Source organism: Lagopus leucura, unplaced genomic scaffold (assembly GCF_019238085.1).
Source record: "Lagopus leucura isolate 7727_CA_CO unplaced genomic scaffold, USGS_WTPT01 Super-Scaffold_73, whole genome shotgun sequence".
Taxonomy (NCBI): Eukaryota; Metazoa; Chordata; class Aves; order Galliformes; family Phasianidae; genus Lagopus; species Lagopus leucura.
Window position 1 is genome coordinate 82,895,692 of NW_024962252.1, and position 21,854 is coordinate 82,917,545.

General features: G+C 40.9%; 1 protein-coding gene across 1 annotated transcript in view; it reads right to left on the reverse strand.

The window, feature by feature from the left end:
- USH2A (usherin) overlaps positions 1-21,854 on the reverse strand; it is a 394,411-nt gene that overhangs the window by 20,190 nt on the left and 352,367 nt on the right. Inside the window, exons 64-66 of the mRNA XM_042878308.1 lie at positions 7,188-7,415; positions 4,838-6,354; positions 3,443-3,764 (exon numbers count right to left, since the gene is read on the reverse strand). Of these exons, the coding sequence (XP_042734242.1) occupies positions 3,443-3,764; positions 4,838-6,354; positions 7,188-7,415 (2,067 nt within the window). The remainder of the gene's footprint in view (positions 1-3,442; positions 3,765-4,837; positions 6,355-7,187; positions 7,416-21,854) is intronic.

Sequence of the window (21,854 nt, forward strand, 5' to 3'; positions counted from 1 at the left end):
AGCATGAGCTTCAAAAGTCACGTCATCATTTTTGGAAGTGCAACTTTTGCATTTAGTCTTACAAGCTTTAAATATTCAGCTGAAGTTTACAGCAAAAGAAAGGAAAACAACCTCCAAAACCCTCACCTCAGATCCAAAGAAGCTACCAGGTTCATTGAACTAAGCCTCAATACCTCCAAAAATGCTGGAGAGTGTCCCATCCCATCACTGCACTTTGATTTTATCTGCATTCTGCTGGAGGAAATTCAGTTGCATTTAAAGTTTTATGTCCAGCAAACAAGCCTCAAATGCAGAGACAGCAGAATCAATACTCAGTTTAAGTGAAATATAAATCTGGGTTTCATCAGCATAATAGCAAAAGTCAAGCCCTATACTTATGAATAACTTGTCTCACAGACAAGATATAAATTGTCAACAATGGAGGAGCTTAGAATAGATCCCAGAGGACTGCTGCAAGTGACACAAGGAGAAAACAAACACGTGCATGCAAAAACCTCTCACAGCAAAATAAATGGCCGTCAGTGGAGAGGTAAAAAAAAAAAAAAAAAAAAAAAAAAAGAACAAAAATGATTTAGAGATCCAGTCAACAGCTCAGCCCAGTTATGGAGCAGGACCAAGATAAAAAGCCAAGTCTTGAATATGGCATGGTAAACCAAAGAAATCTGCTTTGCTACTCGTCATCAACTGATCATTAAATTTGTTAGCTCAAGCAAATCTCTGTGCTGTGCTATCAACTTCTCCCCTCCCTAAAATACGTTTTGAATTAAGTATCAGTGAATTAAAAATCGGTGCAACTGAGGGTATCACACAACTTCCAGCCCAGACAAAAAAAAGTGAGATGTTTTTCTTTAGCTAAGAAAGATTCCTAAGTAGTAATCAGGGCACGGATCTGGTACAACTCTTTTCTATCTACCAATCTCCATCTGCAATTGCATTTGCATTCTTCACAGATCTTGACCAAAATAGTAAGGAGATCTGGTCCAGCAATAGTTCCATTTTAAAGAAACTACAGCAAATGGAGAATTCACAGTATTGTGGACCTAGACAGTGAGAAAGAAATTAAAACCTTAATATTTATACATGAGGGACTTACTACAACAACATTTCACTCTAAACTGTGCTGTTTCTTGAAAAAATTTAATAGCTATGGTCACAAGTGAAATGACAACTGGAAAACATACCTTCACACATTTAAAGAGTAGTAAGTTTTCAGGCTTGAAGTAATCATACTTTTCGTTTAGGAAAATATTATAGCATCTCTTGTATTTCTAAATTCCAAAGTTCTCTGAACTCATAGATGCTCCCAATTTTCTCTGGCTCAAAGCTAACAGACAGACTGTTCATGCTGGCTACCACTTTACAGACATGCTGCCAATACAGAAACATCAAAAGTAAAAAGGTTTGTGACTCTCAAGTTGCAAAGATAGGTTTTGTGAATACTTCAGTAAGTACATTTTTCTAGTAGCATCCCAGGTTCTCTTTTCAATAATTTAATAATTGTCCATTCAGAATCCTTTTCTTATCCAAGTTAGAACTGCTAGAAGTGATTTATGAAGAAAGCCACAGAATTCTTCCCTCTAGGCCCTGGGACTCTGACATACAAGAGGCAATGGACACAGGCTGAAACAACAGAGTTAGGCACAAAGGGAAATAAGAGGTATGTAAGCAGTCATTGGAACAGACAGGTTGTACAGTCTCCATTCTTGGAGAATCAGGGAAGGAGATCTTCCAGAATGCAATTGGACACAGTCCTGAGCAGCCTGCTCTGAACAGATCTGCATCAAGCAGGAAGTTAGACTAGATAACCTCTGGATGTCCCTTCCATGCTACATGACTTTGTGAGTCTTTGACATGTGTATGTATCAGCTCAATAGATTCTACTGCTAACGTGATAAAGAAACATGTTAGATTTAATTCTGCATGGCTTCTGGCTATCAAAAAGGATGCAACAGTAGAAGTGAAGAACTGAAACCAAAAAACCTGATCTGTGAAGAGCACTGTCATCAAACCTCCATCAGGTTGACACCAATGTGGAGAGGACAAGTCAATATGACCAAGGGCAGTCAGAAGATCCCAGAGGAGAATTCACCAGGTAGTTTCATCAAGGACAGATGTGAAGTCTTGCACCTTGGGTAGTAATAAACCCTTGCAGCATTACAGGGTAGAGACTGACTAGCTACGCAACAACTCAGCTGGAAAGAACCTGAGGGGAATCTTAGTAGATAGGAAGTCAAACATGAGCCAGCAATGTACCCTGGCAGCAAAAATAGGCAACCACATCTTGAGCTATTTAACAGGATCATAGCCAGACAATTAAAGGAAGTGATTACATGCCTTCACTTAGCGTTTGTCCTGTTTTGGCCCCAAGAAAGATTGATGAATTGGAGTGAGTTCAGCAGAGGGCCACCAAGGTAATCAGAGGGTTGGAGAATTTGGCATATGAGGACACTTTTTTCCACCATGGGGACAGTAAAGCAGTGCTGCAGACTGCCCTGAGATGTTGCTCACTTTCCCCAAAGATTTCCAAGGTACAAAAGAATAAAGCCCTAAATAACCTCATCTGACCTCTCAACTGACAGTGCTTTGAGTAGGAACCTGGACTGGTGAGAGCCATTCCAACCTGAATTACTTTGTCATCCTATAAAGCAAATGAACATTTTAAAGAAGTATTGCCACTATTCTGTGGGAGCTCAAGAGGTGGAATGCACTGTGTTTCATACTTACTGAAACAAATCCATGTTTCAGCAAATTCTGTTTTATTTTATTTTAGGAAAAAGTTGTAAATACTTCTGAGAATTGCCAAACTCATCTTCAAGACACTCCATATGTAGACTTATTGTGTATGGATTTAGGAGTGAGGCTTACTGCTATCCTGTCGGCAGAATAATAAAAGTGCTTGTTGAAAGGCATTTTTATAAGCAAAAACTAGCCTTAATCTGCTACAAAACTATGGCTTTAGAGACAACAGATTAAAGGCTGGTTTTGGTGAGGTTCTAAACTCCACCAACTCGTTTAAACAGCTGGAAGGAGTGTCAAGTGCTTAGAAATAGCAAATATCTCAGTTCAGTGGGGTAAAGCCAAGATATGCGTATAAAACTTGAGCTTAGTTTCCAGGGCACTGCTGATAGTGATGACAATACCTACTCCACAGTTTAATTCCAATAGTAAACTCTTAAGAAAAACAACAATAAAAGGCCTACATGCATAAGAAGTAGCAGCCATCAACAATAACTTCACAAAATCTGCTTGTGATCCTACCATTCTGTCATTTAATTTGTTGAGAAAACACCCCCAGTTCCTCTTGACATAAGCTACTTTATGATCTCAAAGTAAAAAATAATTCCAAGAAGACTAGGGGAGGAGGGAAAAAGAAAGAAAAAAACTAATGAAATGCCTTTTCAGCACTAAAATATCACACTACTTACATAACATTAGATCCCACCTGATATTCGTATTCTGTGTAAGGCAACAACTGGTCATCTCTGAAGAATGTTGAAGAGCCATTGTAAACAAGTATGAGGTCTAAATTTATGAGGGCTTGTGTTGTCCGTCTTCTGTAAAGTTCATAGTATATAATCCTCCCATTTGGCTGCTGTGGTCCAGTCCATAGGACAGAAGACACTGTCTGGAAGCCCCTGGCTGTGGTCTGTATCTCTATGAGAGGGGCGGGCTGTGCTGCTGGTGGTGCCTCCAGTGTCTGAACAGATGCCCACTCACTGGAGGCACAGCCCAGCTCTGTGCAGGCTTGGAGCTGTACCTCGTACCTTGAAAAACATAAGCAGAAACAAAGTGGTTAAAACATCTCAATCAAACACACAATGGAGGGGGGGGGGTTCTTAATTTTTTTCGTCTTTGGCATTTTTGAAAAAGTAAACAATTTATATCATCATAGACTACATGTGGGAATTCAGAAAGCTGACGACAGAAGAAAATTTTCATCCAGGTTTTACGCTGTGGTAGTTGAGTCGCCATCCCTGAGTGCATTTAAGGACCGTCTGGATGTGGTGCTCAGGGACGTGATTTAGTGGAAGGTTGTTAGAGTTGGGATAGTGTGGTTGGGTTGTGGTTGGACTCAGTGATCTTTGAGGTCTTTTCCAACCTGGATGATTCTACCATTCTGTGATTTTTGTTTTCAAAGCAGGATTCATATCTTCATGAGTCAAGTAAATGATGTGGATATCATTTGAGAGCTGAATCATCACTGACTTCACTCTATTACTCTTCTCTCTTTGGATTTAGATTAGTTACATGTAAATAGTAGGCAGACTTATCAACCATGTAACACACACAAATTATGCCTACACAAATATATACAGAAAGGTCACGTAAATAATCAAGAATTAGCAGGGAAGACATTACTTCAGTATCAAGTGTGTTGCTTTTTTTTTGCAGTTGAGTTCTATATAAACACAAGTAGCTCTTTTTCAGTTCAAAGGAACAAGCACACTCCTGGTGTGACTTTGCAGATGCTCAGCTGTGCTGCAAATGGGCTAGGTAACAAGTTTTCTGCTTCCTCATCTTAACTTTGTCAGCTAAAGCCCTATTTATGCTTGAATATAGACATCTTCCAAAAGATATACAAGAGTTCAGGTTCTGGAGTCTGTAGCAGAGTACTGAACCACCGTGTGTATCAATTATAACCCAGGTCAACTCTATGCACTTCATCAAGATGATACATAGCTGGTGTTACTATAAATTAAAATATCTTGGCTTTATCATGTGCCTTTTAGGAATTAAAACCCATGGGTCTGACCAGCTGTTTAAAACAGAGAATTAATGCCAGCCTACTGATTCAACTTGCAGCATTCGTTTAACAAACATAATCTTCCAGACTTACCAACTGTAGGGTTGTAGCCCTGCCACTATGAATGAACGTCTCACAAAGGAACTATGAGATGCATCAAAGTCAACAGTTTTCTTTCCTGTTTCAGCAGGCTTGTGGATGGAGATTGTATAATTTTTAATGTCACCATTTACTTTGATAGGAGGATCCCAGGCCACCAAAATCTCCTTTGAGGACCATGCTTGCAACCTAGGAGGCAAAATCCCAGAAGGAGCAGAGGGGTTGGTTTTTATCTGAGCTGACGGGCTAGTCACGCTCCCTTGACTGTTATTTGCAGTGACAGTGTAGCTGTACTCCATGCCTGGTGTTAAGGTGAAATCAAGGTAGCGAGTTTCCTGACCTGAGTAAACAAGAACATCATCCCTCCTTAGCTCGTAGCTTGTGATTTTACCATTGGGCTTAGCTGGACTTTTCCATGTGATCTCAATTGACTCTGAGCCCATGACAAGCAGCCTGGGAGCTTCCATATTTAATGGTGGAGCCTCCATGGTCGTCACTGACTGGGCTGTGCTAGATGTGCAGCCCCCAGCAGTACAGGCAACCAATTCAAAATCATAGTGTGTGTAAGGCTGCAGATCAGAAATCAACATTTGCAAGTTTTTGCCAGGATAATACTCTTCATTGTTTAATTTCAAAATGTACTTGGTGATATCTCCATTTTGTATTTGGGGAGGTGCCCAGGATGCATTAACCTGAGTGGAACTGACAGCCTGCAGAAATGGTGGATCCACTAACGCGGGAGCTGCTTCCAATGTTCGTATTGCAGCTGGTTCACTGGTAGAGCAGCCACCCATTGTACAGGCAACTATTGCATAACTGTACATCGAATAGGGTAGTAAGTCCTCATCCGTGTAGTTGAAGGTAGCTGCATCAAAGCTGAAAGGATAGAGAACATCATTTTTTAGCAGCCTGTATGATTGAAGAATACCATTGGGCTGTGCTGGCGCATCCCAAGAGACGAGCACCTTGTGAGGGTTAACTGATGCTAAGGATAACCTAGGGGCAGCGAGACCTTTTGGGGCAGTTTGACTGGTCATGGCTGCTGTCCAAGAGCTGTCAGCGTAGCCGGCTGCATTCCAGGTGCGTATTTTGTATTCATACCTTGTCCATGGCTGCAAACCTTTATCATTGTATACAAATGTATTACTTTCAGTGTTGTATTCTGTGAAAACAATTTTCTCATCTTCCATTGTTGCTCTGTACCCTGCAGCATTTTCTTTTGTGCATCTGTGAATAACTTCATAGCGAATTATTTTTCCATTTGGATTAATTGGCTCCAACCAGCTCAGCTCAATGTTGGTAGCATTCACTGCCTGGATTATGGGTGCCATCTGAGACACTGGAGGTGCTTCATCTGTTCGAATGGGCTGGGGTGGGGAACGAGTGCAGCCTGCTGCATTACAAGCTTCCAGTAGTAGGGTATAAAGTGTGTATGGTTCAAGGCGCCTAAAGAGGAACTGGCGAGATAAACCACTGTACTCCAGGTTGTCATCACTGAAAATGTTGTAGGTCTAAGGAAAAAGAAAAAAGAAAAACTGAAAGGGAAAGAAGTCAGGATAAAAGGACAGAAATCTATAAATCAAAATGTCTGTAAACAAGCTATAGACGAGACGCCTTAATCTTTGCAACAGAGTGAGGACCATCAACCAACTATCCAGTAGCTGACTTCCTTGATAGTAAAATCACCACACAAACAGAATCATTGATACAAAAATAACATTTTGATCCAATTTTCATGATTTTTTTTTTCATTTGGATTGCAGTAATAAATCATCTACTGACACTTTTCATTATGTTTGTTTGTTATCAAGTTTTATAACAAGCCTTTTATAGATTAGCACAAAGCTTCTTGCAGACTAACTCTAAACAAAACCATTCAAAAAAAAAAAATCAAAAACTCCCCCTCCCACCCTCTCTCCTTTTGGGTAATTGATCTGTAATCAGTTGAAACCACTATGTTAACAGAAGGCACAAATATCAGAACAACATTCTATCAAACCTAAAGTTTCTAGAAGTGCATTTTGGCAATGTCTAGAGTAAGGGGCTAAAGTTATTTAAGACAACGAGCTTTCATGCATAGCTTTCTGTCCATTAAATTAATGGTTTGGTTCACTGTAAATGAATTCCTGTGGTTGGGGCTAGCACAGGAGTGTTAATTCTCATTTGAATATAAGCACAAGCCATGAGTGCACTCTTAGTGCCTTGTGCTTACGTAGGACTTCTGTCTTATTTTAAAGTATAATGCATTTGATTGAGTCTTTTCCAGCAAAAAATATTTGATATGCATCGTTTACCCTTTCTTTTTTTTTTTTTTGATCAAGCAAAATGTGAACACAGAGATTACCTTAATTATGCCATTGGGTTCAGAAGGCTCTGACCATTTCAACAACAGAGCTCTGCCGTTCTCTTTCTTTTCCACAGTGAAGTTGCTCAGGCCACTGGGTGAAGCTTCCAATGTGCGCACAGATGTCCAGGGGCTTGAAACCTGTCCGGCGTTGTTTACAGCTACGACATGGACATGATATGTTGTGAAAGGTTTCAATCCAAATAAATGAGCTTGATGCTTTCCTCCCTGAAGCAAGAATGCAGATGTTTGAGTTAGTTAAAAAAGTAATCAGCATCTGTGGTTTATGTCACTTGGAAAATGAGGTCTCAGCTCTGGGTCTCTTCTGACCGTTTTGCAGAATACTCCAGCTGGTTACCAGGATTTTTTCTGTGGATTTCCATGGCTGAATCTCAGAAACAAACTGTTAGGATTTTTTAAAAATATCAGTCAATATGGTGGAGTCTTTGGAGCTGATTTCTGGGTATGCATAGTCCAAACCGTTTTCCTTTGTCCTATCGCTATCTATTTGTGTAAAAAGATTATGGTGTTTTCAAGAGTGCAGTCCCATTTCATTACTGAAAACAAAATGCTTAAAAGTGAGATGAGAAAAATGGAGGGAGAGATGGAAAGAATAAACAGGATGTCCCTGGAGGCCAAGCAGAGGCCAAGGCTGGCTGGAAGGTATGTGGCTGTGCAGGGTATGGAGATGAGTCTTTTCGGAATGACTGGGGCTCACCCGTTGCCATGCGAGGGACCTGCCAAGCAGAAGGGCCATGCAGGTGGATGAGGGCAGGCAGGCTACAGTGGACAGGAGGGACCACTGCACTGCCACTGCAGCTTGCCCCAAACAGCAGCTGATAGAGACCTAAACTTGCAGGACTGCAGCACAGCACAGCACTGCTTCTAGCAGCAATGGAAGGCAAGGTGCCTAACAAAGAAGGGGAGCAGCATGTTTCACTAAGAGACTCTTCAGACATGTTTCATCAGGGGAAGAAAGGGGATCACCAATGTATTAAATTCCGTTCTTAGCAGTGCTTTTGCATTAGCTTTTCCAATACAAAGAACCCGAGCGCAAGAACTCAGCTTCCTTTGCGTGGCAGTAAGCTGCAGCCAATTTCTCTCCTTCCATAAGTTGTATTAAGTTGTTAAATGCTAACACTTTCAATTGTTTAATATTTAAACATTTGTTAGGAGAACAGAATCAGAAACAAATTTTAAAGAAATATTAATTTCTTTTTTTAAATATTAAAAGTTGGATCATCAATATTTCAGTAGTTATTTCCTCACAACAATGAGTTAGTCTTTTAGATAAATATAGCGCAGCGTTTGAGTTGACCATTATGAATATTAAATCTGAAGATGCCACAAGTACAGATTATAAACATACTTTTCTGATAAATGATTCCTTTTTCTGTTAAACAGGGCAAACACTAGCAAGATTAATAATGCAAAAAAGTATAATTCTTTGTTAGGAATTCCCAAGCATCGTTGCCAAAAAAGCATAAGCTCAAATGCAAATAGCAATCACCTCGAAGAGATTATATATAAAAAAGCTCTGGCTGCTGCGGGACATTTAGAGATATCTTTTGTCATAAGAAATATGGAAAGCATGTGGGCTATAAAGCAAAAACATATGTATATTGTCAATAGCAGCACCTGTTCAATTACAGTTTATTTCAGTACAGAGAATTTTGTTCGGCCCCTAGATGGCAATACTATCAAACACTTTTTGTAACACGAGAGCTTAATGATTAACAACGCGCGTTCAGTCATCCAACATACTCAAGGCAGCCATTAAAAAAATAACAAAACTGATTTCATTATAGATTCTTTTAATAAACATTTATGGCTTAGATCTTTGAAAGTGGAAGCGTTCAAACTGCCATAGCCAAAAACCTATACGGCTGAACGCAGAATTATGAACTGCAGGTTAAAGAACACAGCTCAAATTGAAGTTCATGCTTAGCATAAGAATCTGGCATCAGAAATTATGTTGGCACAAAACATGATTAAAATTAGCTTTACAATTGGATGTGGTCTATATTAATAGTTTTTATGAGGACAGTTATCTATTAGGTTTTCAAAACAGAACTTTTAAAAGCCTAAAATTTACATTCCACAGTTTGGGGGTGGAGGAGGAAGGAAGGGAACAGACGGCATTAAATTACTGCCCCTGAACCGTTACACAGGGGCTCTCAGAAGGTACAAAAACATCATTACAAACACCATACGAAAAGTAATGGTTCTGCTTTCTTATCACCAGCGTGATCAGGGTGGGCTTTTGTGACAACAGTACTACAAAACACTTGATTATTTTTTTTTAACTGAAAAATGGCATATTTTTCATCACCCTTGACAGTTTTTCCACTAAACCCCAAGATTTAATTATTTACAATCCTCACCACCCTTTGAAATGAAACAAGGCTGGAGGGATTTCCTTGCCTGCAGTTGGCTGTGTTCTCTGGAGACTGCTAAACCATTCCTTCCAGGGATGACTTTTATCCCTGGCTCCTACAGATACTTCTTGAACAGCAAACGGTTTACATGTATTTTTGTTTTGTTTGGTTTTGAAGTAAGCTCAGGGGATGCCCTCCCAGAAAATGAAGCCACACTTTCTCTCCCTGCACTGCTGCCATTGCCATCTGTGAATTTACTCAGCTCAGAGGTTGATCCTAAAAATGAGGATGTATGGCAGTCTCAGTGATTTATTTTAAGAATTATTTAATATCCTAGTTTAGAAAAACTGCCCTGCTGGAATGGTTAAATACAAATGGCAAACACACAGCTTGCAAAGGATAGTATGGTAACCTTTGGCTTCAATGGACAACTGCTCTGTCTTAAACAGGCGCAGGATCACAATCCATGCATGGAATGTTCTCCCAGTCATTGTTTGCAAAGCCATGAACTCATATATCCCATGTTTACACACCGCTAACGGGCCAGATTTCATTTACCATTAAAAGCAAGCCAACAAAATAAAATTTTAATGCAAACATTAAGATATTCGTAGCTCAAGACTGACTGACCATGAAAGCTGATGGATTGCAGCCCCACGCCCTCCTTTCTGTGTCTCCTATTGCAAAGTAGACTCACTCATTCAGTGATTAAATTAAGAATAAACTAGCAAACAATGTGTGTTCACTCTCACACTCCTCCTGTAATGTCTATCCTTTTAAGGCAAACGCTGCAGACCCTGACAGGAGGTAGCTGTGTCAGCATCCCCATACTGCAGCCCAGAGCCACCTGCCAACCAGCCATTGCTTCAGGTAGCCCTGTCCCTTTCCTCTGACAGCACTGGCAGCATCGCCACTCTGAGATGCAGGGTAGCATCTCTGCTTTTGTTGTGCAAAAAGCTTTACAGGCTGCCAGCAGAAGTGTAAGCTGTTAGCAGCAACAAATGCTCGGCTAATTCCACAGCTCCAACTGTAAATTAGGATAAAAGTTATTTAAAACAAAACCTTGTTTTAACACATTTTCAAAGCATAAAACAAGAGAGCACAAATCATGAATAATGTATCCATCGAGATTTGCTTCAGATTGCCTTTTTTGTTTGTTTATTTTTTAATTCATGAGCACAGAAGTCAGTTAAAGTCTGGGAACAAATGGGCACACTCTTTCATGCCTCTCAAAGGCAGCGATGGCTGGGATGCAAGGTGCTGGCCTTCCCCTTTTTCTCTCCGGGCATGGGCAAGGCTGTGCAGCTGTTGAGAGCCTGCTGGTTTTACATGCCTACCGTGATCGCTGCCAATGACTTGAAGTGCCCCTAAGGTGACAACAGGATCAAGAGGTCTTTGTAAGTTGAAAATGATCAAAAATTAACATTGATCTGTAGCTGTCAATAATACTCTGTGCAAGTGGACTCCCCGCACAGATGTTTAACGTGCATAAAACTACACAACCTAGTCATCTTTTAATCTATCGATCTGATGAAGCAGTACTTTCCAGTGTTGCCACTCTGCACTTTTCCTCCTTTTTCAAGGCAGTTGAAAAAGTTGCCCAGTTGCCCAGGTCTCAGGGTGAGTTTAAAACACTATGGATGCATCAGAACCCTGAACCCCTCAGGAGCCGCCCAACAGAGAACTTCAGTACCTACTGCTGCTTCAGAGGTCACAGTCAACACTCAGTAAGTCACCATCCAGTCATGTTAAAGTGAGGCTCCGATTTCTTCTTTCTCCCTATCACCTCTTTGTACAGTAGTCCCTATTCAGCAGGTATCTTTGATATCTGATGAAAAAGCTGGCTCTTTTTTTTTTTTTTTTTTTTTTTTTTTCTGTGAGACTCTGACTAAATATCAGAGAGGGCATCAGAGACAATCACACTGCTAATGGTAGTGGTTATTTCATATCCTCCAGACATACATGATCAGAAGGTAATTCTGTATGACATTCTCTTTTCTACAGAAGCAGAGACACTGAACTCACCCTGGTCAAGGAGGAGGAAGCTATAATCTCCTAGCTGTCAGAATATTATTCCAACCATCCTCCAATGTCAGCTTTCAAAATTCCCCATCAAGGAAGGCACTTCCTCCACAAGTGACAGGAAAGCTGGGAATATTTGGGGTTTTACAAAGATCCTCGTTTTGCCCTTACCTTTGACATTATTCACTTTGCCAGTCCCTTAACTTTCCATTTTCTGCAAACACAGTAAGCACCTCCGCCTTGACAAAACTCTGATGTTCGTGTTTATTCCTCAGCAAACATCTTAGCCCCTGCCATCCCTCTCAAAATTGCACTGGGTTCATTTTCATATACAATCCCTAACTTATCCTTTGGGTTGCCTTCCTTCTCCAGCTTGTCTTATGCACATGGTTTCTTTTTCATTTTTAAAATCTGCTCTATTCCTAAAGCCTTATGCTCAAATTCACAAGGATATAACTTACAGATACACAGGTAATCTATGACTCCATTCCTTCCTCTAGCAGTATGGACTGGAATATAAATTATCCCCATGATGATACTGAAAAAACTCAAAGGTAAAGCAAATAGAAACCAAAGTATTACTCATTTTGCCAGAAATGATCTTGCCTAAAAGCAACCAGTTTTTCCAGTCCTACCAGAAATTGCTGTCGCACTATTTATTTTCCTCCCAATTTGAGTAAAAATTAATTTAATTCTAGAGTTTTCATTAGAACGTTTGGTACGTTTCACTTTTAAGATTTTACATTTTAAGAACTACTTTGCATTTCATTCTAGAAATTTAAAATTGCCTTTCAACCCAGACTTTTCTTTTTAAATTATTATTGCAGTGATTAATATTACCGAATAAGCCTTCAACAGCAGTGACATGTATTACACAACTGGTAATTTTTTTTTATGGTATAATTTTTATGACACAACAACCAAATTGTAATAATAATAATAATAATAATAGCATTTAAATGTATGCTTTTTTAAAGAAGAATTCATTTGCACACCTCTGCTCCACTCAGCACACAATGGAGACATTTCCTATGTGACTATTCCTACTGGAGCTTGTGGAACATGCTTTGTGAGAAACCTTTAGAAAAAGCAGCAATCTAAGGAGTTTAAAACGTTCTGCAAACCGCAACAATTAGTACCTGATCTACAAGTATCGCATTGCAATTCATTTTTCTCCTTCCTGGCAGAGCATGTGAGGAACTGTGAACTGCATGCAGCTGAATCTGTCGAGTGGGGCTAGCGCACATTTTCACAGCAGTCAGCTTTCCTTCCTGGCACACCTGGGCATCTGGGGACCTGCTGCAGCCTCAGCAGGAGCCTCGGCCCCCAGCTTTGACTGGAAGACAAAGAATCACAAAGGAAGCGAGGAGGCATGGAGCAGCAAAACGGCGCCAAGCACACTAAGCCAGCTGCCTTCGGTCGCTCTGCTGGCTTTTGGGAGCAAATATGCTCTTAAACAGCAATGCAGCACCGGTAAAACTTTTAAAATTCCTTCTGGAGTGAAGTCAATACTTCAGTACCCCGTTCTGTACCACTTCTGTAAGGTTTTCTTTTTTAACATAACATCATATTTAAAATTCATCTAACATCACCGAGTGCCACGTATTTGCAGCTGTATTATTTGTCTAATTTGTGCTAAGAACCACTGAAATCCAAAAAGAGATTTTTCTGCATCACTAAATAAATCAGATAAACCAAAATATCAGTGACATGACATTCCACTATAGACACCATCTAGAGGATGATGTCAACATGTTTTCTTAACATTAATATTTTATCTCTTACAACACTCACAAGACCTACTCTATAATTAACTGCAGTTTCTCACCTTTGATTTTTCTTCCACGTTTTTTTTTCACTTTTAACCAGGTATTTTATTCCTCACCATGAGAAAGGGATGGAGATGAAAGGGTAAAAAACCAGATACCTGACAGAACTGCTTTCTCCAAACTTAGGTTTGGTCAGTTCAAATCTGCCTTCCTTACTTCATCTGAACAAGACTTTTCACTTTAAATAGTAATTTTGGATATGATGAGCTGGATTAACTCTTCAAAATAAGAAATGCAGAATATGGTGCAAAAAAATTTAATAATAGCGGGATAATATTGAGGTATGAGGTATAGTACCTGAAGCCCACTGAAAAACAATTACATGCCCTCCTTGGTAAAAAAAGAAAACACATATATTGTATGCTCTGGAGTTGAGCTGAGTGGGGAACGCATTGTGGAGAGCTGATGGGAGAAAGGGCAAAGATTACTAGGTATATGAAATATAATACAAGAAAGGTAGCTGTTGGAGAGGGTCCAGAGGAGGGCCACAAAGATGATCAGAGGACTGGAGCACCTCCCCTATGAAGATAGGCTGAGGAAGCTGAAGAGAAGGCTGTGGGATGACCTAATTGCAGTCTTTCAGTTCCTAAAGGGAACCTACAAACAGGAGAGGAGCCAACTCTTTATCAGGGGATAATGGCAGGACAAGGGGAAATGGTTTTAAGTTGAAGGAGGGAAAATTTAGGTTGGATATTGGGGATATTCTTTACCAGGAGAATAGAGAGGTGTTGGAACAGGCTGCCCAGAGAGGCTGTGGATGCCCTGTCCCTGGAGGTGTTCAAGGCCAGGTTGGATGGGGCACTGGACAGCCTGGTTTAGTATGAGATATGGAGGTTCTGTGTCGGGGGGAGGCGGGGGGAAGGAACTTAATTGAGATCTCTTCCAGCCCAAGTCATTCCATGATTCTACGAAATCCAGAACTGCATTAAGGTAGCACTATGTCCTCCAGCAGTGAGTTCACTGAGATGCTGCGGATATGTTGAGCACACCTTGGTCACAAGGGGAAGGGGAATGTCCTGTTGGGTTCAGGAGGAGGGATGTCTAAGAGAAGCTGAAGGGCCAGCAAAGGCAAGTGCAAGTTCTGGCTGCGGTTTGCATCTCTGCAGTTGCAACTAATGTACTCGCACAGCCAAACTCCAGGAATATGCTTACGAGCACTACAGGTAGTTTTCTACCACGGCAGAGTAGATGATGATGAGATGGCTAGAGCCTAAAGGCTCAAATCTGCGCGTGGTAGGGGGCACGTACTTTAATATGAAGCACTAGGAGCTTAATGTCATATTTTTCTTAATGTCATAAACCATATTTTCCATTTGATGTATTGGCTGATGGCCAGCCAGAGTGATGCTTTTGACAGAACAAACACAACAGGGAATGCCACATCAGGGCTGCTGGTGTCTTCTCAGCCTCATACCCTTTTTTTCTAATAATGTCCAGAATGACAGATGTTGTGAAGAAGAACATCTATAGTTTTAAGCCAGTGCAACAGAACTATGAATACTTTTGTTGTTATCCATACAAAAAAAAGTAATTTATACACTAGAACTTTTCATCTCAAGGTATCTTATGGCAATCAGTTTTGCCTTGTTATAGAGAGACAATGTTTTTGTTATCAGATGTTCTGCCTTTTGATTTTTATCTGAAATGTTTACTATTGAGGCATTCACACTGACTACAGATATTTGTGCCACAAGCCTTCCTCAGCTCTTTACAAATTACATCACATATGATATTGTGAAGAAAAGTGGTTCTGGACTCCTTAAAACTTTTCTCATCTAATATTAAGTGACTCAGGCAATATAGCACAAGACCTTAATGTTCTGTAAAATTTGAAAAAAAAAGTAGTTTTGTTATGATTTTGCTGTGTGGGGCTTGTATAGGTGCATAAGATACATGTGATGTATAGCATTTTCCTGATAAAAACAGTTATTTAGAATTTTTGTCTTTGCACAGCTCAATGGTCATAATGGGGAAAAAGAAATGAAAAGAGAAAAAAACACCACACACAAATAACAGTTTGAGGAAAATCCTTAAGGGGATTTGTACAAGGACAATCTGAATTCTAACAAAGATTGCAGGTGAACTTCCACATCAGTTTCCTTGAAAATGCCATTGAATGTCAGTTGTGCTCCATAAAATTAAGACTTTGCAGTTATATATGACTCTTCATCCTAGGATCTCACATCATGCTACAAGCATTAATTAATTAAGTCTCAGAATATCCCCCCGTGTTACTTTGTGCAGCTTCAGGAAACTATCATGATTGTTTTAGATCCCATTTTACACAGGTAAAGTAGACGTGCCATATTACTGTTAAGTGCAGGCTTATTTTATTCCCTTTTCCCAATCATTCTGAGTCCTTGTCTCATTCACCCAACACTTGCAAAAAGAGCAGTTCTAACTGCTGCTAAGTAGAGGAAGATAACACAGCCTCAAGGCAATTCACAGCTTTAAATCCCTGCTTTCTGCCAACACAATGGAAAATAAAGGCAACGTTTTAAAGGAGACTAAAAGGTTTTTTGCTTCCCACCGTTTTATTCTCTTTTTTTTTTCTCTGCCCTGCACCAAGCAGTCCTTGCTTTTCATTCAAACTTTGTCGGCTATGTGTGTAATCACTTCTGAGAGATATTAAAAGGTAAGTATAAACAATTTACTTAGTGCTACATTATAAAGGCCAACATTTAATCTTACCATTTGTAAATTTGACTGTTTATTTTAAGAAGTGATAGGCATAAATGCACACAAGGCCCTACCTCTTGAAAAGCTTTCCTTCAAGTCAATATACGGCTATTTCATTACTTCCCTTACATTTTACACTTCCTATGTGAAAAATACCTGTTCCGCAGACAGCTTGGGAAAGGAGGAACCCAGCTGTGCTAATCGAGACCAGAAAAATAGGAAGCACTCTGCACCCCTTAGCACACCTAGCAGAAGGCTTGTGTGAACAGGGATGCCTGCTTTCTCTTCTGTAGTCAGCTCAGCCCATCTTTTGAACACTAGCAGAGGATATCAATTAGATATATGGACCCACATGAGTCATCAAGTCTTCCCCCTGGCTCCACACAGGACCATTCAAAATGGAAACCATATCTATTCCACAGCTTCCCTTGAAATACGGAAGTTTCAGCAGCAGTCTGACACCTTCCTTCCAACACCTACAGGAAGTTTGGAGGAGGAGATTGCTAGAGGGCATCCCTGCCTTTGCTAGTTGAAAGCCTCAACAAAAAGCTTGAAAAGCCTGAGACCAACGGTAAGTGAAGCAAAGAATTTTGTTTTCTTTTTGTGACTACCATGGGCTGTGCTGCTGACAACACTAATCAAGTTCAATGCATATTCATTACACATTATTGTGTCTCTCAGCAGCTATGCAATTTCAAGACTTAGAATTAACTATATCAAGAGAAGAGTTTAAATGATGGCAGCAAGAGGGAAGCAGCAGTTTTATGGAGTAACAGGAAGAGAGGCTGCTTGCAGGTTTAATTTCTTGAAACCAAGTGAGCCTGGTGGACAGATGATGTTCCAGACAGATCTTAGGACTGTACTAACTTAGACCTCCTAAGGCACATAGACTGATGCTGAATTCACACACCTACTCACAAAAGCAGACAGATAAATCTGCTACAGTGTAAATCCTGAAAAGAAGCTAGTTGGCATCACTTTTAAACATTAATACATGAATAAAACACAATCCTTATTAATGACTTCTCATGCATGTATACACTAGTCTCCTCCAGTATGGCTTGGCCTTCCCAATGCCACACTTCGACCAAAAGAGAAGAACCTCTGAGCTTTGACTTGCACTAGCAAGATGCACTCGTCAGGGAAGAGATGCAGGATGTAACTATGGAATGATTACTTGAAAACAGTAAGAACATAGCAAGATTCATTTAGATTCTTCACTTTCCTTGGAAAATTAAGTTATCTGGGGAATTTAAATAAATCACAAAGTCAATACATATATAGTTAAGCCCAGTACAAAACAAATCCCGCAGGCTTCAGAATTGAGAATGTCTTTAGAACACATTATTGACTCCAGTATAATAACTTGTAAATCGACTAGTTTCACCTTATCATATATTGATCAGATGCACGTATGTGTTATAAATGTGCAATCCAAAAAGAAATTACTATAGTCTAATAATTTGGATCCAGATATGTTGTAGCTTCTGCATTTAGACATGAAACTTGCATAGCTAGCATCTCCCATATCTCTCTGTAGCTTGTGCAAAGAGAGAAGTTCCTCCAAAGGGAAATACTATACTTACATTTAGCTTCTGTTCTGAAAAGCCCTACAGAAACCCTCACTATCAAAACAGATTAGACAGACTAGCCTACTTTAGCCATCTAAAATAAATTTCTAGAATTTAGAGAGAGATTATGATAAAACTGACCACAGACCTATTCCTCATTCTCCCTAAATTTGGAGGGGCAGCAGGCCGAAGAACTAGGAATGAATTTGAACCCGAGAAGAAGGGACAGAGTAGGAGGGAAGGTCTTTTTATTTTTATTTTTATTTTTATTTCTCAGTATCCTCCTGTGTTAGTAATTGACAATAAATTAAATGAACCTTCCCCAAGTCAAGTCTGTTTTTGTCCACGAGGGCATTTGGTGAGCAATCCCCCATCATAATATAGAACCACAAGCTTCTTCATCATATGTTCTGTTCCTGTCCTGTGGTTTAAAACTTCCATTAATAGCCTTCAAAATACATATAACTATATGAACTTGTTAACAAAGGGAATGAAAATGTTTGATGCATGGCAAGAAAGTCAGAAAAATGCATTATACTGAAGAGCTGTTGCAAATTGTCTCAGCAATGTTCTATTCTAAAGCTACATCTGAACTCTGTCCTCAAAGGATGCTCTGTACTGAGCTTGAAACTAGCTAGAAATAAAACCACATTGTTACTTGGTGGAAAAGAGGATGTTTTTCACATTTTCTCTCACTGTCTCTTGTCAGTCCTTTTAGGCCAAGGCTTTCAAGTAACATTAAGCACAGCACTTAAATGTGTCACTGTCTTAAGCTACAACTGTAGCACATGATGGTAGATCCTGGGTCTAGCATTTCTAGTACAGACTAGCATTAAAGAGTATCTAAATTATCATCTGACTTGAACCCTTGAAGAGAAAACAATAATTTTATGATTCCATAATGATAAGACTAATACTTCAAGTGTGAAAAGATGGCTTCCAGATTTCTCATTAATTCTTTTTTAAAGCGTGTTGAAATAGAAGAGCTCTGCAAAGTTTTAGTAAAAAGTAAGGTTTTCTTTTTAGCAAAAATACAGAATATCACTGGAAGGAATCCAATTCCCTCACTCTTGTGTGATATTAAATGTGCATTTGGCAATTCTAATTCTGTGAGACAACTGTAAACTTGGTATCTTTGTATAGCTACCAAAGTAGCATCTCCACACCACAGTTCAGGCTAGGAACTCTTTACTATGGATGGGAGAAAAGAATCAGTGCATTCAAACCTGCAGCAAATTGACTTTCATATAAAAAATTCTCAGAGAAAAATTCAGAAGCAAAATGAATAACGATTGGCAGTATATCCCAGCAGATTAAGTAGACACTGGGACTTCTCTTCATCTTTCTATTGTGAAGATATGACTCCTTGGAGACCTTTTGACACATACAACACACACTCCAGGTGTCTCATTCAGTTCGACTTTACCCCAGAAGTAATATTATTTACTACATTAGTGCTCTGTGGGCACAGAAGCATTTAGAAAGCTCTTGCTCTACATGAAGAAAGAAGGGGGGCAGCCATGGGTTAGCTTAAAAGAAGGCATCCTGCAGCTGCAAAGCCAAAGAACTTAGAAGGGGATCCTGTGCTGTACGTCAGCTTGTGGCTTTTGCATCCATCATAACTTGTCATAAATGGACATTTAATTGTGTATTTGTCTCCTAAGGCTCTGTCTGCATACCTATCCAGCTCTCAGTAATATAAGACATTTAAAGCGCATAACTTCCCTCCATACTTTTTTAGCACTCCTAAAATAATTCAATGAGCACAAGCTCCCCAAATCTACCCTGTCAGATGTGAGTGGAGAGAGAGAGATTTTACTTGATGAATGCTATAGAAACAGATTTAAAATTACAATAGAGCTTTTACAGCTGAACAATAAAATCCATCCATTTGGGTTGCATGTGGGAAGAGTACAATATATTTAGATGTTCCACATTCCATTTGTCATGCACTTCTGCACCTCTGGCCAGATACACTGTTCAAGGTGCTGAGGAAAATACTTGTACTTTATGATGGGATAAACTCATCAACTGGACTTTGTTACTTACTCCCTTACATGTATTACATATTTGCAAGCTGCTGCCAAGTGCTGTACTTAGGACAGCTTCAGGCTACTGTCCTCACAAGACTCTATGACATCTTACTGTCAGATTCTTTGGAAACCAACCAACCATGAGTTAGTAATGTTTTGGTGCTTTCATTTGTGATCATGCTGGCCCTGAGAAGCTGGGAGGACAGATACAAAAACTGTTTGGAATGTACTGAATATAATGAACTACCTGGTTCTGGGTAATTCCACTCTTTGCTGGATGAGGCTGGGAATGTGACCACTGAGGATAAGGAAAAGGCGGAGGTTCTGAATGCCTTCTTTACGTCTGTCTTTAAAAGTCAGACCAGTTATCCTCAGGATACCCCTCTCTCTGACCTGGTAATCTCGGCTGGGGAGCACACTAACCCCCCTGCGATTCTGAAAGAAACAGTCAGAGACCTACTGCTCCAGCTGGACTGTCACAAGTCGATGGGGCCAGATGAGATCCACCCGAGAGTGCTGAGGGAACTGGCGGAGGTGATAGCCGAGCTGCTTTCCATCATCTCTCAGCGCTCCTTGTTGACTGGTGAGGTCCCAGAAGACTGGAGGCTTGCCAAAGTGACTCCCATTTATAAGAAAGGTCGTAAGGAGGATCCGGGCAACTACAGGCCTGTCAGCCTGACCTTGGTGCCAGGGAAGGTTATGGAGCAGATCGTCTTGAGGGAGATCATGCGGCATGTGCAGGGTGACCGGGGGATCAGGCCTAGCCAGCATGGGTTCATGAAGGGCAGGTCCTGTTTGACCAACCTGATCTCCTTCTATGATCTAGTGACCCATCTGGTGGATGAAGGAAAGGCTGTTGATGTGGTCTACCTAGACTTCAGCAAAGCCTTTGACACTGTCTCCCACAGCATTCTCCTGCAGAAGCTGGCAGCCAGAGGCTTGGATGGGTACACTCTTGGCTGGGTAAGGAGCTGGCTGGAGGGCCGGGCACAGAGAGTGGTGGTGAATGGAGTCAAATCCAGCTGGCGACCAGTCGTGAGTGGTGTTCCCCAGGGGTCGGTGCTGGGGCCTGTCCTCTTCAATATCTTTATTGATGACCTGGATGAGGGCATCGAGTGCACCCTCAGTAAATTCGCAGATGACACCAAATTGGCTGGAAGTGTGGATCTGCCTGGGGGTAGCAAGGCCCTACAGAGGGATCTGGACAGGCTGGAGAGCTGGGCTGGAGCCAATGGGATGAGTTTCAACAAGGCCAAATGCCGGGTCCTGCACTTCGGCCACAACAACCCCAGGCGACGCTACAGGCTTGGGGCGGTGTGGCTGGAGGACTGCGTAGAGGAAATGGACCTGGGGGTATTGATTGATGCTCGGCTGAACATGAGCCGACAGTGTGCCCAGGTGGCCAAGAAGGACAATGGCATCCTGGCTTGCATCAGAAGCAGTGTTGCAAGCAGGAGCAGAGAGGTGATTGTTCCCCTATATTCAGCACTAGTGAGGCCGCACCTCGAGTACTGTGTCCAGTTTTGGGCCCCTCACTGCAAGAAAGACATTGAGGCCCTGGAACGTGTTCAAAGGAGGGCAACAAAGCTGGTGAGGGGTCTGGAACACAGGCCATATGAGGAGCGGCTGAAGGAGCTGGGAATGTTCAGCCTGGAGAAGAGGAGGCTCAGGGGAGACCTTATTGCTCTCCATAACTTCCTGAAGGGAGGTTGTAGTGAGCTGGGGGTCGGCCTCTTCTCTCGTGTCATTAGTGATAGGACCAGGGGGAATGGTTTCAAGCTATGGCAGGGGAGATTCAGGCTGGACATGAGGAAGTATTACTTTTCAGAAAGGGTGGTCAGGCACTGGAATGGACTGCCCAGGGAGGTGGTGGAATCACCGAGCCTGGGGGTGTTCAAGGAAAGACTGGATGTTGTGTTGAGGGACATGGTTTAGTAGGAGCTATTGGGAATAGGTGAACGGTTGGACTGGGTGATCTTTTAGGTCTTTTCCAACCTTAGTGATTCTATGATTCTATGATTCTATGATTCTATAATTGATATTTATCAAGATCCCCCTGAAAAAATCCCCTGTCATCTTTTCTCTGTTCATACACACAAATGAAGCAGCAGGAGCTGCCTGTCAGCCCGTTCACTGACTAGCCAAGCAAGCCAGC